The sequence below is a fragment of the Arvicanthis niloticus genome, chromosome 17 (genome assembly GCF_011762505.2).
Source record: "Arvicanthis niloticus isolate mArvNil1 chromosome 17, mArvNil1.pat.X, whole genome shotgun sequence".
Lineage (NCBI taxonomy): Eukaryota > Metazoa > Chordata > Mammalia > Rodentia > Muridae > Arvicanthis > Arvicanthis niloticus.
The window spans coordinates 8276980-8298766 of record NC_047674.1 but is presented as its reverse complement, the minus strand read 5'-3'; the positions used below and the strand labels follow the sequence as shown (position 1 = coordinate 8298766).

Below are 21787 nucleotides of genomic sequence, written 5' to 3'. Positions count from 1 at the left end.
AATCAAAATGGATCAAGGACTCAACATAAAATCAGGTACACTGAACCTAATAGAAAAGTAAGTGGGAAAAAAGCCTCAAACTCATTGGCAAGGGGGAAATTTCCAAACAGGATGCCAATGGCTCAGGATATAAGATCAAGAATTGATAAATTGGACCACATGAAACAGAAAAGCTCTTATAAGTCAAAAGATATAGTCAATAGAATAAATACACAACCTACAGACTGAAAAAATCTTTACTAAGCCCACATTAAATAGAGGACTAATATCCAAAATATATAAAGAATTCACAAGGATAACCTCCAATAAACCAAACAACCCAATCAAAAATTGGGGTATAGAGCTAAACAGAGAACTCACAACAGAGGAATCTTGAATGGCCAAGAAGCACTTAAAGCAATGTTCAAAGTTCTTAGTCATAAAGGAAATACAAATGAAAAGTACCCTGAGATTCTACTATACACCAATCAGAATGGCTAAGATCAAAAATTCAGGTGACAACACACATTGGCGAGGATGTGGAGAAATAGAACACTCCTCCATTGCTCATGGGATTGCAAACTGGTACAACCACTCTGGAACTCAATCTGGAAGTTCCTCAGAAATTGTAAATAAATCTACCTGATGACTCAGCAATATCACTCTTTGGCCAAAATATACCCAAAATATGCTCCACAGGGGCACATGCTTCACTATCTTCCTAGAGACCTTATCTATGATGGCAGGAAGCTGGAAACAACCCAGATCTCCTACAACTGAAGAAATGATTTTAAAAATGTGGTTCATTGACACAATGAAATACTACTCAGCTATTAAGAATGGGGATATCATGAGTTTTGCAGGCAAATAGATGGAACTAGAAAATACCAACCTGAGTGAGGTAACTAAGACACAAAAGGATACACATGGTATGTTACTCACTAGTAAATGGATATTAGCCAAAAAAGAATTCCTAGGATATAATCTACAGAATTCGAGGAGGTTAACAAACAGAAGGCCCCAAGTAAGAATGCTTCAATCATACCTGGAATAAAGAAGAAAACAATCACAGGAGGCAGAGGGAGTGGTGTACCTGAGTGGGAAAGAGGAGGGATAGGAGAAAAGGGTAATAGGATCAGTTATGTGTGTGTAGGCGGGGGAACATAGGAAGAAGTCCTAAGGACCAACAAAATGAAGAAATATACAATTTGGGGCAGGTTACCCTCTAGAATGTACCAGAGACCTGGGAAGTGAGAGATTCTCAGGACTTAAAAGGAAGGACCTTAGATGAAATGCCAACAGTGGGGAGAGGGAACTTGTAGAGAATACCTCCAGTAGAAAGACAGGGCATCCAGTGGAAGGATGGGGTTGACATCCCACTGTCAAAAACTCTTTCCCATAATTGTTCCTTTATAAACAAACTGTAGAACAAAAATGGAGAAAAGCCTGAGGAAAATGAGGTCCAGTGACAGGCCCTAATTGAGAGCCAGCTCACGGGGAGGCCCCAAAACCTGACAGTATTACTGAGGCTATGGTATACTTACAAACAGGGGCCTATCATGACAACCCTCTGAAAGGCCCAAAAAGAAGCTGGAAGAGCCAGATGCACATATTTACACCCAACCAATGAAAAGAAGCTGGTGACACCTGTGGTTGAATTTGGAAAAGGCTGCAAGAATCTGAGGAAGAAGGTGACCCCATAGGTAAACCAGCAGTCTCAACTAACCAAGATCTCCTGAGATCTCTCAGACACTGAGCCAAAAACCAGGCAGCATAAATGAGCTTTTCTAAGGCCCTTAACACATATAAACCAAGCCTTGCCTCCTCTGGCCTCAGTTGGGGAAGATGTGCCTAACCCTGAAGAGATATGAGCTCCAGGTCAAGGGGATGGATTGGGGATGGGCAACCTCATAAAGAGATGGGGGAAAGGAATGGAATGAGAAATTGTTGGAAAAGGGATTGGGACAGGGCAATGGCTTGACTATAAAAAATAAAACTTACACAAAAAAAGGGAAAAAACCTCAGCACCATGACTATTCCCTTCACCATTTATTTCCTTATACTAAAACTAATCATTATCTAAAATGTTTAATTTATAAAATTCAACATTTTATTTATGATTAATATTTTCATAATTCACGTCTCTATCTTTCTGAATTTTAAATGTAAAATGAATGTATATTGAGTTGAGCAAAGTTAAATGAAACATAGCACACAAACCTTCATGTGTAAATGTATACATCGCTTCTTCTCTATCTTCTCTTCAACCATTCTCAGAATCTATTAAAGTTATCACCCTAATTAACTTTTAATGCTTCCAACATTTATATAATTAATTAAAATGCCGTATCTCTGAATTATCCCGCTCATATTAGATTGCAAACTATGTTCAATGATTGTAGGTGACAATATATTCTTATTTAAAATGTCTTCCATATTGTTTTTCTTTCTTTAGTAAAAATTATTATTTGTATAGGGACTTATCTCAGTATGTAGCCCTAGCTGACCAGAAAAACATTGTGTAGAACAGGTTAGCTTTGAACTCACAAATATTCCCCTTTCTGTCTCTCAAGTGGTCTGTTTATAGGGATACACTGCCATGCCCTGCAGTTGCTTTCCTTTTTAATTATACATGCCAATTGTACAAACCAATGGCTTCTGAGTATATGATGTACTCACTTTCTGTTTTATTTATTTGTTTGTTTGTTTTTATAGGCAGTCTCAAGTTCTTTAGGATGGAAACAAACTCCCTTCATTTCTAAATCTGACCTTGAACTCCTGATCCTCCAGCAGCAACCTTGTAAATACTGGGATTAGAGGCATGTACAAACACTTTCTAGTTGGTGTAATGCTGGACATCAAGCCCAATGCTTTGTGAATATTCAGTAGGTACTCTCCAAACAGCACTACAGTTGTGCCTCCATTTCTTTCTACTTGTTTTGTGTTGTTCTTGTTGTCGTAGGACCTGAAGAGACATGCTTAATATATTTATTGAGATCTCTGTAAAATATAATACATGCCCTTTTATTTATAAACCTCCTACCTACAAGTGACTTTTGTTTCAAATCTAAAATTTGTTTCTAAAATCGTTTGATTAGTCATTTGAGCCACTGTCCAGCTTCAAAACCAAAAGACACCTTTTCTATTGGCGTGGAAAACCACAGTTAACTCCTGTGTGCAGTAACAAACCTTCTTCTGAAGTTCTCCTACTTCAAATGAACTCCATTGCTATCCATAGGAGTCTGAGATTTCATGAAATATCATACTTTCAAAGATTATATGTTCATTTACTGATCACTTATTTTCTACAATATTCTAAAAGTTGTTTTATCATGGACACTCTGTACATTTTTTTCCTCTGTGACATCAGTTTTAGAGAGATGTATACTTGTCTGCTTATATTCAGCGCTGATCTCAAAACATTCATATCAAAGTAGGAACTCTATACTCTGATCAGAATTATATACAGAAAATTCAAGATATCTGTAAATTCTGGGGTGTTCTTCACATTTCTTCTTCTTTTCATTTGAAGAAAAATCACTGAATAACCCAGATTGGCTTCAAATTCACAATGTTCCAGCTTCAGTACTCAGAGTTGAGATCAACAGTTATGTCACATTTCTTTGTTGTTCCTTAGAACATTATTGTGAACATAGTAGCTGAAATTCCAGTATAGCTGCAACTTGTACAGATGTAATTTTTAATTTGTCTCTTTTATCATCTTATAATTTACAAAATGTGTGTGTGTAAAGGCATACTATCCTTTATTCATTTTAGTAATCACTAAAAATCAGAAGACTCAAAATCACATTTCATGAATATAATTCTCTCTCTGCTGAGAACATTTATTGGATATTTCACATCTACTTTAATGAAGTCATTTTATTTACTAATAATTTATATGCATGTGTGTGTTTGTATGTGTGTTTTGTGGTTGAGCAAGGGAGAGAATGGGAGGAGGGAGAGACTGTGTACTGTTGAGGTCAGAGGAAACATCTCAAGATATATTTTTCCATCTGCCATGTGAGTTCTAAGGGACTAAACTTGGGCTCTCAGACTTGAGAGCAAGTGTCTTTATTCACTGAGACATTTCATCAACTCAAGTTTGGGTTCTTTTCCATTTCTCTTATTTGAATTTTATATTTTCATTTATAGAACTGTTCTTTTAGTTGCCCAAATGGAAAGCATGAATATGATTCTAGATATCTCCATATCTCCACAAGGTTATAACTCACCCTTTTAACACAAACAAATATTTTTCAAACCACCAAATACTTACCAAATTATCTCTAAATGTCACTATTTCACACTCACATTCTCTTTTCTCCACTTTCCCCTTTTAACTTTATTCTCCCTACTATCTTCAAATACTCTATTAAGATACTTATCTGACTGCAACCCAAGCCCCGGACAGGCTGGGGAAGAAGGGTCACATGTTTGAGGCCAGCTTGGGTTGCACAAAAAGACCCTATCTACTAAAAACAATACAAAACTAAATATTTCAACTACAGCAACATAGAGGAAAAAACAAAGCATATATCTCTTCAATTTTTCTCATCTTTGTAGAGAAATTAATTATGCACATTATGTGTTATGATCAAACCCTCCCCTATTTTCTTTCCCCTTTAGTTCCTTCTTATTTTCCCTCATGTATTTTTCCATTAAACTATATATTTGCTAAGATATTCCACAATTTCTGTCTCTATGTTCACTCCACAAGTGAGAACATGTCAGAAGTAAGCTATTGGTTTTCTTCTTGTCAGTATTTACTGGTTAGGCCAGAGACATACTTATTAAACAATCGACAGATTTAGTTAAGAATGATATTCTTCTAAGTCTTTTATTTAGGAGAGATGACAGAGGTTCTGCTTAGTCAACAAAATGATGGACTGGGTATTAGTTCTATCTTGCACCTTACTGACATAAATTGGTATAGTTATGCTCTAACTGTATTTTGAGAGAAAAGTTTTATTTTAACAGGAAGGGTGATATGTACGAAGAGCTAAGGTGGGAGGAGTAAGGAGAGGAGGAGGAGAAGGAGAGGAGGAGCTTGGTGATGAGAGAGAAAGAGAGAGGGGGGCCAGACATGGAGGCAGATGTTCACATGTCTCTGCCAGTCAAAGATAGTTGATATATCTAGATTGGGTATTAGGTTACACTTCTGATTGATATTGAGCAATACCAAATTTATAAAGCCATTGGTTAACATTAAAAAATTGTATAAAAGCATAAAGGAGAAGGGGGCATGGGATAGAGGTTTTCTAGGGAGAGGAAATGGGGAAAGAGATGGCATCTGAAATGTAAATAAAACATCCAATTTAAAAAAATGTGCGGAAAGAAAAAAAAGAATGATGTTCTTTTATTATATACCTGGTGTAAAAATGAGGGTTAGTTGGGCTCAACGAATTCTGGACAATCACATAAATGACAAATATTGGGTCATTTTAATACATTTAAACTGTAAAAGTTACTGTGGTCCTTTGTTTTTGACACTTATGCTTGCTCATGACTCAGCTGTTAATGTAGAATTATAGTTAAATACACATACTAGTAAGTCAAATTACACTCACATCTGTGTGACAATTTGAAAATTTTTTGATATGGATTCATCATGTATATTCTACAAGGTAAATAGAAGGTTTCTTTTAAAGTTACATTGTTTCTGGTGCATAGAAACCTATATTTGCTATGCAGTTAGAGAGCAATATATTTAATTCCAAAATGGGTTGCTCTTTAAATTAAAGTGAGAATAAATGTAGCATCTGTTTGTGTTACAGAAAAATCGCAAGTAAAATATGTAAAAGGAAAAATTATACTTATACATAAATTTTCACAATATAAATATTTCTACTTATATTTCCTAAAATAAAATACGAGAAATAATTTGCTGCAATTATTTGAACTCTTTCTAAATGTATCATTCTTATGTGCTAACTTCTCAAAGTATAAAAATTACATACTTACTGAATGATAATCAAGATGACAGGTATACTACTTAAATGAGAAAAAACAGTTGCAGAAAAGTAAAAGGCAAAAAACAAAGGTATTGTATGACATTTGGTATCACATGTTCCAGAAACAGCATCAATCTCTTGACCTTCCTGATCAACAGTTATCAATCCTTCATTAATGCAAGAACAATTGTAGTATGCCTATTAATATTGAAAATAAAAATGGGATTTCAGAAATAGCCACATATAATAGCCTAATTATTATGAAAGTAAAAATTAAATATTCAAGAGACATTTCCCAGGGTTTTGTTTCCTATGGTTTTCATACCATTTTATTTGGTGATTTTAAAATACAATCATCTAATTTACCCTTCCTTTCCTCTTCTCAAAGCCTTCTTTTGTCCCTATTTCAAATTAGTAGCCTCTTTCACTGTTTTATATACTATTACACATACATGTATATACATATATATGCATATATGTAAATATATATGTAAATGCAACTTGCTCAGTCTGCATAATATTACTTGTATGTTTAGTTTGGGGGCTGACCACTTGGTATTGGATAACCATTTTGGTGTGCTCTTCATGAAGAAGTCTATTCCTTTTGTTCTCAGTATTTCTTTAAGATTTTAGTACATAACAGAAACTCACAGAAGTCTGTCAGCCTCTACAAACAGAGTACTAGAATTAAGGCATATACCATCACATTGAGCTTAGATGCCTACTTTCAATGAACATTCTCATGCTAAACCTGTTCTATATTACTTATAAATTGAAAATTAGTTGAAAAATATGAGATATTTTACTTGCCGGTGAAACATATGTAGGTGTTTGTGGGTGTATGACTGTAAATAAGGCATAATCCTACAAATTTTAGAAATATTAATTAATTATAAAAGTTTTACTATTCTTGGATGTCAATATATATTAAAGGCATTTAATGATAATAACATTATTCATTTGCTTAATTACATTTTATCTGAGATGTGAAATGTGGACATTAATCTGACTATGAAAGATTGTGTAATTATGTTAAACTTTTTTGTGTATAATCATAAACAGAATTGATTTTTACTAAGGAGAGTAGAAACATTGTAGCAGAGATCAAATTTTGTAAGAGCATTGAAAAGCAACTGTAATCCAATCATTGGTGAGGAACACATAAGCATGCATGAATGCAAGCACATACACATATACACACACGCACACACACACACACACACACACACACACACACACGACCTATAAGCCTTCTCATCCCTAGTAAAAAAGAGCAGTCGTTGAGATTCTCCCAACAGGAAAAAATGGGACATATTTAGTGAAGAATTCTACAAGACTTTCAAGAGTCAACACCCAAACGCCTCAAATTATTACAGAAAATGGAAATGGAAGGAACTTAGACCAATCCATTTTATTGAGTCTAGAGTTACCCTGATACCAAAACCAAATAAAGACTCAAGAAAGAAAGAAAATTAGACATTAATTTTCCTTATGAAGATACACATAAAAGTACTCAAAGTTTCTTGCAAACTAAATTCAAGAACATATTAAAATGATAAAATATCATGATCAACCAGCTTTCATCCAAGAGAGGTGAGTATGGTTGGACACATGAAAATTCGCAAATGTAATCAACATATAAAGGAAATAAAAGAAATTTACATAAGATCATCTCATTAGATGCCTAAAATACTTGACAAAATCCAACACCCTTTATATCAAAAGTTCCAGAGAGTTAAGGATAAAAGAGACATACCTAAATAAAACAAAAGCAATTTACAGCAAGCCTATAGCCAACATCAAATTAACTGCAAGCCTATAGCCAACATCAAATTAACTGGAAAGAAATTCAAAGCAATTACACTAAAACTAGGAGAAAGACAAGGTTGTCCACTCCCTTCTTAGCTGCTCAATAGACTATTTCAGTCTTACCTAGAACAATAGTTCATGGAAGGAGACCAAGGCATTACAAGTTAGAAAGGAAAAAGTCAAAATATATGCATTTACAGATGATACGATATGTCAGCAATCTGAAATTGTCCTCTAGCAAATTTCTACAACTTGATAAACACTTGAAGCATAATAGCTGAGTACAAAATTAATTTTAAAAATAGAAGAGCCCTCCTATGTCCAAAATGATAAGTTGACTGAGAAGGAAACAGGGAATCAACATCTTACAATAGAGGAAGCCTATAGAATTGGAAGAGGTTTTTTTTTTTTTTTTTTTTTTTTTATAAAATCAACATCCAATTAAAGTTCTACTACTCAAAATACGTAAGCAACTCAATTAAGTATAAAAGCCAAAATCATCCAATTAAAAATGGAATACATATTTAAACATAGGATTTTCAATAAAGGAATCTCAAATCAAAAGATACACATAAAGAAATGTTCAACATCCTTAGCCATTAGGAAAATGCATATCAAAACAACTTTGAAATTTCAACAGTCAGAATCACTAAAGGACTAATGCACAAAGGATGCTCCATCCTACCACAGGTAAAATTGCTCAACTCTGTTCATTGTGGCTTTATACATAACCAGAAATTGCAACTTACCTAGATTTTACTAAACAGAATAAAGAATATGTGGCACATTTACACAATGGAGTATTTCTCGGCTGTTAAAAAAAGGTGGCCTCATGAAATTTGTTGGCAAATGAATGGTACTAAAAAATAAATCCTGTGTGAGGTAACCCATACCACATGGATAAACGTGATATGTAATAATTTATAAGTGGAGTGGATATTAGCATTAAGGAAATAATATTTATGCTACAATTCACAAACTCTGAAAGTTTATGTGGGTTCAAGTGCTGAAAGGCTTCTCATGAAGATCTCCAGCCTGTCTGGGTGTCGGGGTGTGGGCCAAGGGGAGAGAGTGCGAGCAGGGAGGGGGAATCACTTCCTTTCCCTCCGCTGCTGCCTCTACCTGCATCCCCACTATCGCCACCAACTTGCTCCCAGATGCTGCACCTGTCAATCTGAGCTGAGCAGGTCTGGGCTGAGCCAGTGAGAAGCCAGCTAACTAGCAAGGAGCACAGGAAGGGTCCTGAAGGCCCTTAGAGAGAACAGATCTCTTCCAAGTTATAGCTCTTGTGACAGAAACTCTCGGACAACTGAATGAATCTTGCACACCTTTACTTCTCCTGAATAGGATTTTTATATACAGTTGTGGGGTGGATTAGGGTCTGGTAGCAGGTAACTCCTATTGGCTTGGTTGTAGAGCTGGGAGATACCTCAATACCTCATCTATACCTAGTAGAGCCTGAGGCACTATTCCTACATGACTAATTGCCATAGACCTCTCTGTGGGAGGGGCTATGAGGAGCTGAATCTAAGTTAAAGAAACTAGGGCCCAGGAGCAAGGCCAAAGACCATCCCTTTAGTATCTCCAGGGTTTGAGGCCTACACTCAACCTGGTACCCAGCTGCCTCTCAGAGCCCACTGCTCCACAAGTTTAGATATATTTAGGTCTCTAGGGCAGATTCCTTGACCTCCTTGAGGAGGAGAAATTAAAAAAGGTTTGTTTGTAGACTGCCTGTCTCCAACAAATTTCCTGTCTTAGACAGGAGCTTAATTTTAAAAATAGAAGAGCCATCCTATGTCCAAAATTATAATTTGACTGAGAAGGAAACCAAGGAGGAATCAGATGGAAAGGGAGTGAAAGAAGACAGTTTCAGAAGACAAAGCTAGAATCAGAGAGCATAGGGCATTATAGATACCTAGTCCAGTAGAGGATTCTTGGAATCTATGCTGGTGACCCTAGTGAGGACTCTTAGTAATGGAGGATATGGTCTCCTAACTTGACTGTAGCCACACAAGGCTTTCAGTGGTGAGACAGGGTTGCATTCATTTGAGTTGTTGGCTGAGGGAGTTCCACAGCCTGGACCTGCCAGCAAGGAGCCAACAGGTAGGCCTAGAGTGCATGATGTGAATCTCATAAAGAATCAATAAAAAGTTAAAAAAAGAAGAAGAAGAAGAAGAAGAAGAAGAAGAAGAAGAAGAAGAAGAAGAAGAAGAAGAAGAAGAAGAAGAAGAAGAAGAAGAAGAAGAAGAAAAACAAATAAAAAACAACTATCCCAGCCCTCCAAACTGATTTCACGTTTTAAGGATCCTATGACCTTCTATACCCATCATACTGTGGACCGATACTCTGATACATAAATTTTGGTGGAACATATTCAAATTATGTCCAAACCATCACACTTATGATAAAATTTAATTAATGAGTTAGACATGGCAGGTGATTAATAACAATAACAATTAGTGCTTTTAAGTTACATTTACATTTCTCCCATATTTTAGAGACTTAAATAATATTTTTAATACATAGCATTTTAGGAGAGGAATTTTTATAAATATTATAAATCTTCCTTATTCTAATGCTTGTTAAAAACCATGTTATATTAAAGTTAAATGCTACTAAGCATGTTAATATAATGTCTACAAATCAGTAAATATACTATTTATTGCTCTGTTTTCTTCACAAATATCAGGAGACAAAGGAAAATATAGAAAAGATTTTTCTGTCCCTAGATATATAATTTTGTTCCAATGAAAAGGTAAACACTGAAGAAAACATAATTAGCTGCTATGAAAAATGCCCACAGGGGCTGGAGAGATAATTCAGCCAGTGAGATGCTAAGAATGGGAGCCTGGTTTTGATCACTGGCACCCACATTAAAACCCGCCATGGTGATGTGCTTGTAAGCCCAAAGTTGCAGATGCAGAAATGTGTGCTTCCCTGGGGATTTGGAGCCAGGTACTCTAGCCTACTTGGGAGAGCTCCAAGTCTGTGAAAGCCTGCCTAAAACTTGAAGGTGAACTATTCCTGATGAATGACATCAGACATTGTCCTCTGACCAGTACTCCCATTTACCTAATTTCTAACTGAATTCTTCTTTGATTTTGGAGTATCAAATACTTTCATACACACACAGGTGTGTGCTTCACATGTGCACAACCCTTTGGTTTGTGAAAGATTGTGATCAAAATTCAGTGAACGCTGCTGAAAGAGAATTTGGTAAACAAAAATTAGGTTTTCTTTGAATGTTGCTAAAATGAAAAGTAAGGAAAATATCAAAGCAAAATTTTAGAGAGCTATGAGTAAAATCTCATCATCCACAAATCCTGCATGTTGCTGGAGAGGAAGAAGCATAAGAAAATCTACCTTTTTCTCCTTTAGGCTTTTAGTAGCTCTGCATCCTGCAAAGCAGGGAGAGAAATACTGGTTCTCATCTCTTCCACACACAGAATTATAGACTGAAGTTGTGCAGCCACAGTTCTCATTGCACGGAGCTGTGAGGTTTCCAAGTCTACCTGAGCTGTGAAGTTGAGATTAAACACAATTGTAATCACCATCATTTAAACTGTTAATGTGTACATCAAGGTACACAGACAATCCATAAGTGTAGACCTGGAAATATTTTTCACAGATTTATTAATGTATAGTACTCTCTTCCTGTTTATCTGTTGAGATTTTACAAAAAGTAATCAATCACACAATACTTATATTTCCTTGCTTCTTTTACATTAAGGACCTTTATTTGTTCTTATAAGGTCATATGTTTTCATGAGTCTTGTGTACAAAAGAATATTTAAATACTATGAAAGTTGTTAGTGTGACTACTTTAGGATTATTTTATATGTGTGTGCTTTGCTCAGATGTATGTCTATTTACCTTGTGAGTGCAGCACCTTTGGAAGCAAAAGAAAGGCATTGGATCTATTTGGACTAGAGATGATACAGTTATGATCCTCCATGTGGGTATAGGAAACCAAACCTGCACCTCTTGCAGAAGAACAAGTGCTCTTAAATACTGAACCACCTCTCTAGCTGCCTTTTATTAAAAATTTTCAATAAAACTGTCAATTTTCCAAAATGGTTTATTGTTAAAAGCACAAAAGTTCTTGTGACCAAAGATCACTAGGGAAACCAGAAATGTTAAACACACAGATTTTTCTCTCAAAGGAATAAACATATTACCTTTCCATTCATCCAGAAATCTGCAAATTGGAAGTGATTAATAGCCATTTGTTCTATATTATCTTTGGGGTAGTCCATAATTAGCTCTCAGCCAGGACTAAAGGAAGTCTAAATGATCCTTATGTTGCCTGTACTACCATCAGCTCCCCAAAGATCTCACAACCAGGACCAGAGGTGATTAGTAGCCTATATAATCTCTCCAGTATATATATGATCATGACTACACTAGATCCTTCCTTATATCCGTAAGCTAACACTTGCAGTCTATATAACCCATCTTCTTGGGATAAATGACAGAAACCATGAGTTGATTTTCAATGTAGTTATTCTTTTTTGTGCACTGGGCACTTTATATACCAAGAAACCTCCCTGCCAAAATAGTGTGTTTTAATATGATGTTATTAAACTGCCTGTCATTAGACTTCCTGGAGTTTGATTCAGGTTGAAATCAGTCTGAGCCAAGTTTTCATTCTCACTTCTTAGAAATTCATTTTTCTCCCTGCTGTGATACCTACAAAGCCCCTCAATTTGTCCAAAAAAATGAAGCACATGGCCCTCTGAGAATGTAAGAAAAAATATATTTAAATGGATATTAAGATTTCAGGATACTTGGGTCTCTCACAGAAAAGGTGTCTCGACTCTTAGAAGAATGGTACTAACATGGTACTAACTTCTCAATCTTCATGACGAATCATGTTGTACAATTATTGAAATGGTTTTTAAGATTCAGAATACCAAAACATTGAGAGCTATACTGAATATGAAAATAGACCATAAAAGAGAAAAAAAATTCCTGTCAATTGTATTTTTTTTTAAATTCAGATATATGGTAGATAGGTAGGAAGACAGATAGATAGATAGATAGATAGATAGATAGATAGATAGATAGATAGATAGATAGACAGATAGACATGGCAGTATGTAGGAGCTTCAACTGTTCTCCACATTACTTTGTAATGGTATGATTTCACTGATTTACACATCTTGATTTAAAAGTTTGCTAGTGACTAAAGAGTGAATTAATTTTTATCTGAATATTTTCCATGTCTATAAAATTCTGTTTCAAATTATTTGTCCATTTCTGAATGCCATTTATTTTCTATATACTAATATACTACTGTAGCCCAATTTTCCCAATTAATTTAAATATTAATACAGCAAGAAGCCTGTGATTGAGCAATGAAAAAGGAAGACAGGCAGAGATTTTTAGACACAGGAGAGAGAGGAGAGAGAGAAAAGGAAAGAAGATGAAGGAAGAGAAAGATGATACAGCTTTCATGTTGCTTTAAATAGCCACAGGTAGCTATGAATATCTTATAAGGGATGGATAATTACAGAACAATTTGTCTTATATAGGTGGGCAATTTATATCGATTGGCTCTGAGTTCATTGTGGTGTTGTTTTGTGGGGTGAGAAATTACTGATATAAATATGACTTATAAATTACAAACCTCTAGAGTTTTGATTTTACCGGGTTACTAGGATTTGGGACCGCTGACAACAATGGGGCAGATCGCTGGGAATGTGAGCAGAATCTGCAGCAAGAAAACCTCAAGATTGGCAGACACTGCATAGGGCTAGTGATGGAGGTCTTGGGGTTGCTGGAGCCCAAGAGTTGCTGGCAATAGCACAGAATGGTGCATTTTTTTAATATTTCCTGCAACATACCACTATTAAATATTTTATATGATTAGAAACAAGTCTTTTTATATATTGTTTTCCAATGTCTTTTTTACAATCTGTGGAATATTTTTTTTTTAAAGAATGCTTGACTCAAAGACTTTAGTAGCCCTCTATACAAATGATAACTGGCCAAGAAAGAAAGTACGGAAACAATGCCCTTTACAACAGCCACGAATAATATAAAATATTTTGGTGTAACTCCAACCAAGTAAGTGTAAAATGTGCATAACAACATCTTCAAGTCCCTGAAGAAAGAAAGAATATATCAGAAGATGAAATGATCTCCCATATTTATGGGAAAGTAGGATTAACAGTGAAAATGGCCATCTTCCCAAACCAATCTTCACATTCAATTCAATCCCCACCAAAATTTCAACACTATCTTTTATAGAACTTGAAAGAGAAACTCTCAACTTCACATGGAAAAACAAAAACCCAGAATAGCCAAAAAAAAAAAAAAAAAAAAAAAAAAAATCCTGAACAATGAAAAAACTTCCAGAGGAATAGCCATGACCTTAAGCTGTACTACAGAGCAATAGTGATAAAAACTACATGGTATTTGTACAGAATCAAACATGTTGGCCAATGGATTCAAATCAAAGTCCCAGTTATAAACCCATATACCTATGGACAGAGACTTGAGTTTTTATAAAGAATCCAAAACTCTACAATGGAACAATGAAAGCGAATTCAATCAGTGGTGCTGCTCTAACTGGATGTTTTCATGTAGAAGAATATAAATAGCTCCATATTTATCATCCTGCACAAAACTCAAGTCCATGTGGTTCAAAGGACCTCAACACAAAAACAGATGCAGTAAATCTCATAGAAGAGAAAGTGGGAAGTACCTTTGAACATATTAGTATAAGAGACAATTTCCTGAATAGAGCACAAATATCTCAGGCTTTATTATTAACAATTGTTAAATGAGACCTCGTGAAATTGCAAAGCTTCTGTAAGGACAGGACATTGTCAATAGAACATTTCAGCAGCCTACAAATTGAGAAAGGATGTTCAACCCTACACCTGACAGAGGTCTAATATCTAAAATTTACAAAGAACTTAGGAAGTTAGACAACAACAACCCAAATAATTCAGTTTTTAAAAATTGGTCTACAGAGCTAAGCAAAGAATTCTCAACAGAGAGATCTCAAATGGCTGAGAAACACTTCTTTAAAAAAATGTTCAAAGTTCTTAGTCACCAAGAAAATGCATATTAAAACAACTTTTGAGGTTCTATCATACTCCCATCACAATGGCTAAGATCAATAACTCAAGAGATTGTACATGGTGGCAAAAGTCCAGAGCAAGAAAACTTCTTCATTGCTGTTGGGAGTGCAAACTTGTATAGCCACTTTAGAAATCAATTTGATGATTTCAAAAAACTTGGAATAGTTTGACCTTAAGACTCAGCTATACCCAAATGATGTTCTAACATCCCACAAAGTCATTTGCTAAACTATGTTCATAACAGCTTTATTCATAATAGCCAGAAGTGGGAAACAACTTAAATGTCCCTAAAATGAAGAATGGATAAAGAAAACGTGGTACATCTTTTCAGTTACGACTAAAGTATATATTCTACAAACATATATTTACCCATCACAGTCAAACAGCGGACAGTAGGGCTTGGGGACTCTTAATGGAAGATTAGAAGGAAGAATTGTAGACGCTGAAGAAAATAGAAACTCCATAGGAAGACCAACAAAGTCAACTACCATGGACACTTGGGGTTCTCCAAATCTAAATCATCAAACAAAGAAAGTATACCAGCTAGACTTAGGCTTCACTGCACATATGTAGCAGATGTGTAGCTTGGCCTTCTTGTGGGTCCCGAACAACTAGAACAGCAGCAACCCCAAGTGCTGTTGCCAGTACATGGGATATGTTCTTCTAGCTGGGCTGCCATGTCTTGCTTCTGTGGAAGTGGAGCCTCTAGAGACTAAAAATATGGGGTGGAGGGATACCAAGGGAGGGCCCCAACCTGGTCAGAGGAGAAGGGAAATCAGGATGTGGGAAAGATTGTGGGATGGAGTGACTGGGGGTTGGGGAGCAGTGAGCAGGATAGAAAATGAATATGTAAAACAAAACAAAATTAAATTTTAAAAAGGAATGAAGTTAACATCATGTTTTATAGCCTCATGGTCAGCTCCAGTAGCATTTATTGAATAGTAGCTTGTCATATGCTATCCCATTATAGTTGAAAGTGCTATTATTCTCTTTTATAATTTCACTTACTCAGTCCTTTTGTTTACAATTACATTTATGTTGTCCAATATTTAACATTAACTTATCAAAAGCCCTTTGAATTTTGGATAGTTAATCTAAAATATCTATGTGCATGCTCAGGTGAAACCATGTTACACAGATTCTAGTAAAATCTGTTACTTTCTACATACCCTAACACAAAGTTCTAATTTTGATTATAAATCACTAATAATCAGATTAAAATACAAATAGCTATAGGAGATATGTAACCTTAATATCAACAGTAAAAACATGTTTGATTTTCATTTGCATGATTAATAATCTCAGAAGTTATTTAAATACATAAGTTACTGAATTATTAGTTTAGAAAATATCCCTTCAGTTATGACTAAAGTATGTAGTCTACAAATTTATATTTACCTATCATAATCATCATTGATTCCTTGAAATTTTGCTGTTTCACACTCCACAAAAAATGTTAATAGGAAAAGCACAGCTGACACAACAGCAGATATTGCTATTAATTTCAATTTGCTCTTATTATCCATTTCCAATCTGTCAACAATGTAGCCTCCAACAAAATGGCCAATGCCACTTCCTGAAAGTACAAGAGCACCTGAGAAAGGAAAATACTAAACTGTTAAACATGATCTGTTGAGAGTTACAAAAAAATACATATAGATATCATTCCCTCTAGTCTAGCACAGATTTTAAAACAAACCAAGAAACAGAAAATTCTAGAAGAGATGGTATTTGAATAATTCTGGTTTTTTTTTGATATATATATAACAACCCTGTACATGGTTATGGAGCTAGTATAGGTCTACAGGTTCTGGTAGAGATGTTGATAATTTACTCCTAAACACTGAGTGCGTAAAACAAGCAAGCATAGTCCATGCGACAAAGAAATTAAGAGGTACCTTATTAAGAGAAATTATTACTGTTCCACTTAAATGTATAGCCTATTTCTAGAGCCTTAATTGAAAGAATAGGCTTTTTTAAAGCACCGTGTGAACAATAATGGATGAACCGACTCACTGAGATCTCTCATAGATGGTCAACATGAATATTTTTATAACAATCTGAGCCCATAATAATGTATGTTTTCTTTCCACTTAAGCACAAGTATTCAGAAAGAGGAAGTCACAAGAAGAATATGAGCTGGACAAAAGCAAAAGAAGAGAAATAGAAAACTAAGTATAACATAGTACGCTTACACACTAATATAATACAATCAGCTACAAATGTAGGTCACTGTATAAAAATATAATTGATAAAGAACAAAATACCAGTAATAACCCAGACATGAGATTAAATCATGCCATAATAAATACATACAAATGAAATCTTTCATAAAAATGGAAAGAGTGAAGGAAAAGGAAGAAATAAAGATGATGTTTGAGAAAAACAAACAAATGAAATGTGGTTAATGTACTGAGACACACAACTGATAAAATAAAAATACAAGTTCAGGTCCAAAGTGGTGTTATAGGAAGACTCAGGAATAGCTTTTTCTTTCATGGACTGGAAACAAAATAAGATACTTGGAACTTGTCAGAGAAAAAAGGGTGGGTGAAAACTGTAAGTTGTCTGCACAGGAAATAAAACCTAGAACATTCCACAGACTCTGAAGAATGAGAAAACAAGGGGAGAAAATGTTCTTTCTCCTCAAATACAAAAATTTAAAAGGGAGGTGAACTTCTTGATCCTAGGCAGGACAGTAGCAGTGGAAGGCAAGATGTGGCACTGAAGACTGCATCCTGTGGACAAGAAGCCTGAATACATACCAGGCCTAGAAGCTGAAAGCAAGCTAGCTTCAGGAAAGAAATTAACAGGAAGCCCAGTGAAAAGTCAGTTACAGAGGTACCTGGAGGGAGGTTCTCTGGCCAGGGGCTCAGCCATTCCCAGACTATAAATCCTGGCATGGTCTCAGACTTCTCACGAACACCTCATTGCATCAGCTAGGTAAGCAATGAAAAAATTATGGCTTGGGCGAGTGTCTCTGACTCAACATACTGGCAGGTTTGTGCTCGCACATACTGTGGGAGATGTTCCAGGTTTGTGCTCGCACACACTGTGGAAGGTGTTTCAGGCATGCTTCCTGTCTTGGATGTTTCCTGTGCCTCAGGTTGCAAAAATCTAATAGCCTTCAGAGCAGATGTGTACCCATTCAGCATGGTCTATAGACTGTCACGGTTACTGTTCAGTGACAAGAGCTCACTGTAGCACTTCTGCACTTTTCACTGAGTTTCCTATTAATTTCTTTCCTGAAGCTAGCTTGCTTTCAGCTTCCAGACCTGATACGTATTCAGGATTCCTGTCTGCAGGATGCAGCCTTCAGTGCCACATATTGCAGTGTAAACACTGTCTGCATATTCATTGTCCAGAGTAGCACTCCCTAAGTGAAGATAAAACTCAATTAGCTTATATTCCTCCTGTGCCCATGTGGCTAGACAGGCTCTAACATCAATATCTACAGGCAGGGCATACCTAAAAATAAAAGTCAATGTGAGATGTTAGGCACAGCCTGGTTCTGCTCCCATTAGTTAGAGAATTAGAATAATCTGAAAATGCCTTCTACTATTCTCATTGTATTCATTGAGAATTTTAACTCTAGATCATCCATAACGATCTTAGCAGGGAAAATGTTTTCACTCACTTTTCACTTCATCTATTTACATTTTAATATTGCAATTTTGTTTCTTTTAATTTTTCAGACTTTTGTCTTCATTTTAACTGTTTTCTCTCTTCTCTTTTTTCTTTTCATATTTCCCTCTTCATTTTATTTCTATTTTTATCTTTTTAATATTTTTTAATTGCTGAGAATTTTTATGTGTCTCAGGCAAATGGTTCCTTCATTGAGTGACATCCAGCCATTCAATTACCTTTTCGATTTCTCTATATTATTTTAAAAATCACTTCTACCTTTCTCTCTCCTCTGTCCCACATGAACTGGAGGTAAACCCCAGGGCACAGTGTACAGTGAATTGCTGTGTCCCTGAGCTATATTTACTGAAGAATTAGTTTAAATAACAGCACAGGCCAGCTTGAACCTAGTGGGAACTTTTACTTAGTGAAAAACAGGCTGGCATATAATACCACCTATTCACCAGTATGAATGGGGAGGTGGGACTGAGGTTATGTTTCTAGGGCAAATATTAACACAGACCAGGCAGTGGTGGCACAAACCTTTAATCCTAGAACTTGTGGGTTCGAGGCCATCCTGGTCTACAGAGTGAGTTTCAGGACAGCCAGAGCTACACAAAGAAACCCTGTCTCAAAAAAAAAAAAAAAAAAAAAAAAAAAAAAAAAAAAACAAAAGTATTAACACAGTAGCAATCAAGAGGAAAACATAACATAGGGGAGACCACATCTACATCTCTGTTCTATTGTATTCAAGGCTGCAGCAGGGGAGACTGCATGTGCATGGTAAGTCTGGTGATGATGTGCCAGTGTCACACAGTAAAACTATGATTCTAGATGTTAATCTTCATGATAATATATACCTTCAGTCATTCCATAGACTTTTCAGCACAAATTTAGAAACCAACATAATATCTTTAGAGATCTACAATTCCTAATAATGTTATCATTCCCATAGGAGTCACCATGGAGCATGCATACTACAACTTAGGATGCCTACACATCAGCTTCAAGTGCCAGAGTTTGTCCATTCTTTCAAGAGTTGCAGAAATGCTGATATACTCTGTTCTTGACATGGTAATCTGTGTTGAATAATTGTGGTAACAATCAAAAGTCCTATAAACATTTTGTGTTAGAGAGTACTTTTGACAATAAATACAACCTTATACAAGATGCTCGTTATTCCAAGTCACACTGGTGGAAGAATTCAACATGTCATGAAGACTGCCATATAAAAGTAAAGAGTTGTCCATGAGAACTCATGTGGAAACCTCAATATGAAAAAATATGTAAAAATCAGCAACATATAACACATGAACAGTGTCACTGTGTCTTAGGGTTTCTAGTGCTGCACAGAAAAACCATGACCATAAAAACCTCTTTTAAAAGGAAACATTTAACTGGAGATGGCTTATACTGTCAGAGTTCATTATAATCAAGGAAGAAAACATGGCAGCACACAGGCAGACAAGGTGCTGAAAAGGAGCTGAGCGTTCTACATCTGGATCATCAGGCAGCAGATATGAAAGTGGCTATAGGCCTAACTTGTGCTTCTAAGACCTCAAACTCTGCCAATCAGTGACATTCCTCCAACAAGGCCATGCCTTCTGATCAAGGCCATACCTCCTAAAAGTGCCACTTTCAGGTGCTAAGCATTCAAACCATGACCCTATAGGGGCTATTCCTATTCAAACCACCATAGAGTGAGTTGATTGATGTAATTTAAAAGTAAGGAAAACTCAATAAAGACTGTGAAAAATAATATAAAGATTAAAAATGAAAAGCTTGATAAAATGAATCCAAACCAATAAAACTGGGTATAGCAGGATACACCTAAAAGTCAGAAGAGGAAGAAGGTAAATCAGCCTCATATACAGACAGAATTCAAGTTCCCAATCAACCTTGGCTGCATCCTACCTCATCTCAAACAAAATTAGTTAAAATCTTCACCAATACCTTAAATCAAGCTAAAGAAAAGACTATCGCTTTAGTGCTATCAAAGTACAAGAAAAGATGCACGCCACCAATCCCTGGGATCCACACGGTAGTGCAAAAATGTTGACTAGTATAAGAATGTTTTCGTTTAAAGTAAAGGACAAGCATGGCTCATGTCCATTATACAAAGTTGGAATTCTCATAGGTTAGGGTTTTGATATCTGTTTGTTTGTTTGTTTGTTTGTTTGTTTGTTTGTTTTGTTGCAGTTCTCCTTGTTACAATTCACCACAAGTACAAATATCACCTAGCCTCTTTTCATATCACTTTGTGAGAACTGTGCCTCAGGAAAATGGTCTATGTCTTTTAGAATTGTTGACAATGAGGCTTCAAACCACCACCACCAGAAACATCAAATTGTCATTTTTCTTGGTCACTCTCCAGTATTGGCAGTAAATTCCGTTGTGGAAGACATCACAGACTTGATCAATCAAACACAGAGAAATCAAGCTGGTGCTGACTGACTATCTTTTGTAATAGAAAAGGTGATATACATGCTACTGAAGGAAAAAGTAATCATCAGGTACACCCAGATGTTAACTCTGAGAACTAGATAATGCTTGGCAAAGTGTGCCCATTTGGCTGAACATATCATAGTCCCTATGGAAAAACCTATTACTGTTATTTAACTGGATGGATATACTAGTAAATTGAGTTTTAATGATTTATTATTATACCACAATTTAATACATGTCATAACAATCACTGAAGAATTTTCTATCTACAGTAAATTGTGACTAACACAGAGGCCCACAATGGCCAAGATCCAGAGACAGAAACTGAAGAATGCTCAGCTCTGAGTGGAGCATATGCACAGCAGACTCTGGTCATAAGGTTCACGGATCACTGCAGAAGAGGAATCAGAAAGACTGTAAGAAACCAGCACTGTGGCTAACCTCAAAGAGACAGTATTTTAACATGGAAATATGAGTTGGGCAAAAAAAAAAAAATCATGCCCTAGCATGGAGCTATTGGCAACTCTTAGATCCTGGAGTTGGAGAGGGCATTTTCTGTTAAAAATCTACCTTAGGGTATCACTAAGTTTCTTTTAAGAGTCTATCTTGAGGTACCACCAGTCAGATAACTTGAGCTATGGACCTTTGTAATTGATGGTTTTATGGATCCAATCCTCTAAATAATGGAGAAAGTCTCCTCTAGGAAATTTCTAAGGAACTCTCCTAGAACTACAGACTAATTACAAAAAGTAATACTAACTTACTATAGGATGCTTTACAAAACCAAAGGTTAGGCACAGAAGCCTGAAAACTCTGTGGACTAATAGTCTCATTTGTGGATGGACAGGAGTCTTCACTGCTGTAGATAAAAAAAACTGGCTCAAC

General features: G+C 35.8%; 1 protein-coding gene across 1 annotated transcript in view; it reads right to left on the bottom strand.

Annotated features, from left to right (window-relative positions):
• The window catches only part of LOC117722638 (solute carrier organic anion transporter family member 6C1-like), an 87011-nt gene that overhangs the window by 15868 nt on the left and 49356 nt on the right, over positions 1–21787 (bottom strand). Inside the window, exons 8-10 of the mRNA XM_034521888.1 lie at positions 16232–16427; positions 11106–11259; positions 5944–6131 (exon numbers count right to left, since the gene is read on the bottom strand). Of these exons, the coding sequence (XP_034377779.1) occupies positions 5944–6131; positions 11106–11259; positions 16232–16427 (538 nt within the window). The remainder of the gene's footprint in view (positions 1–5943; positions 6132–11105; positions 11260–16231; positions 16428–21787) is intronic.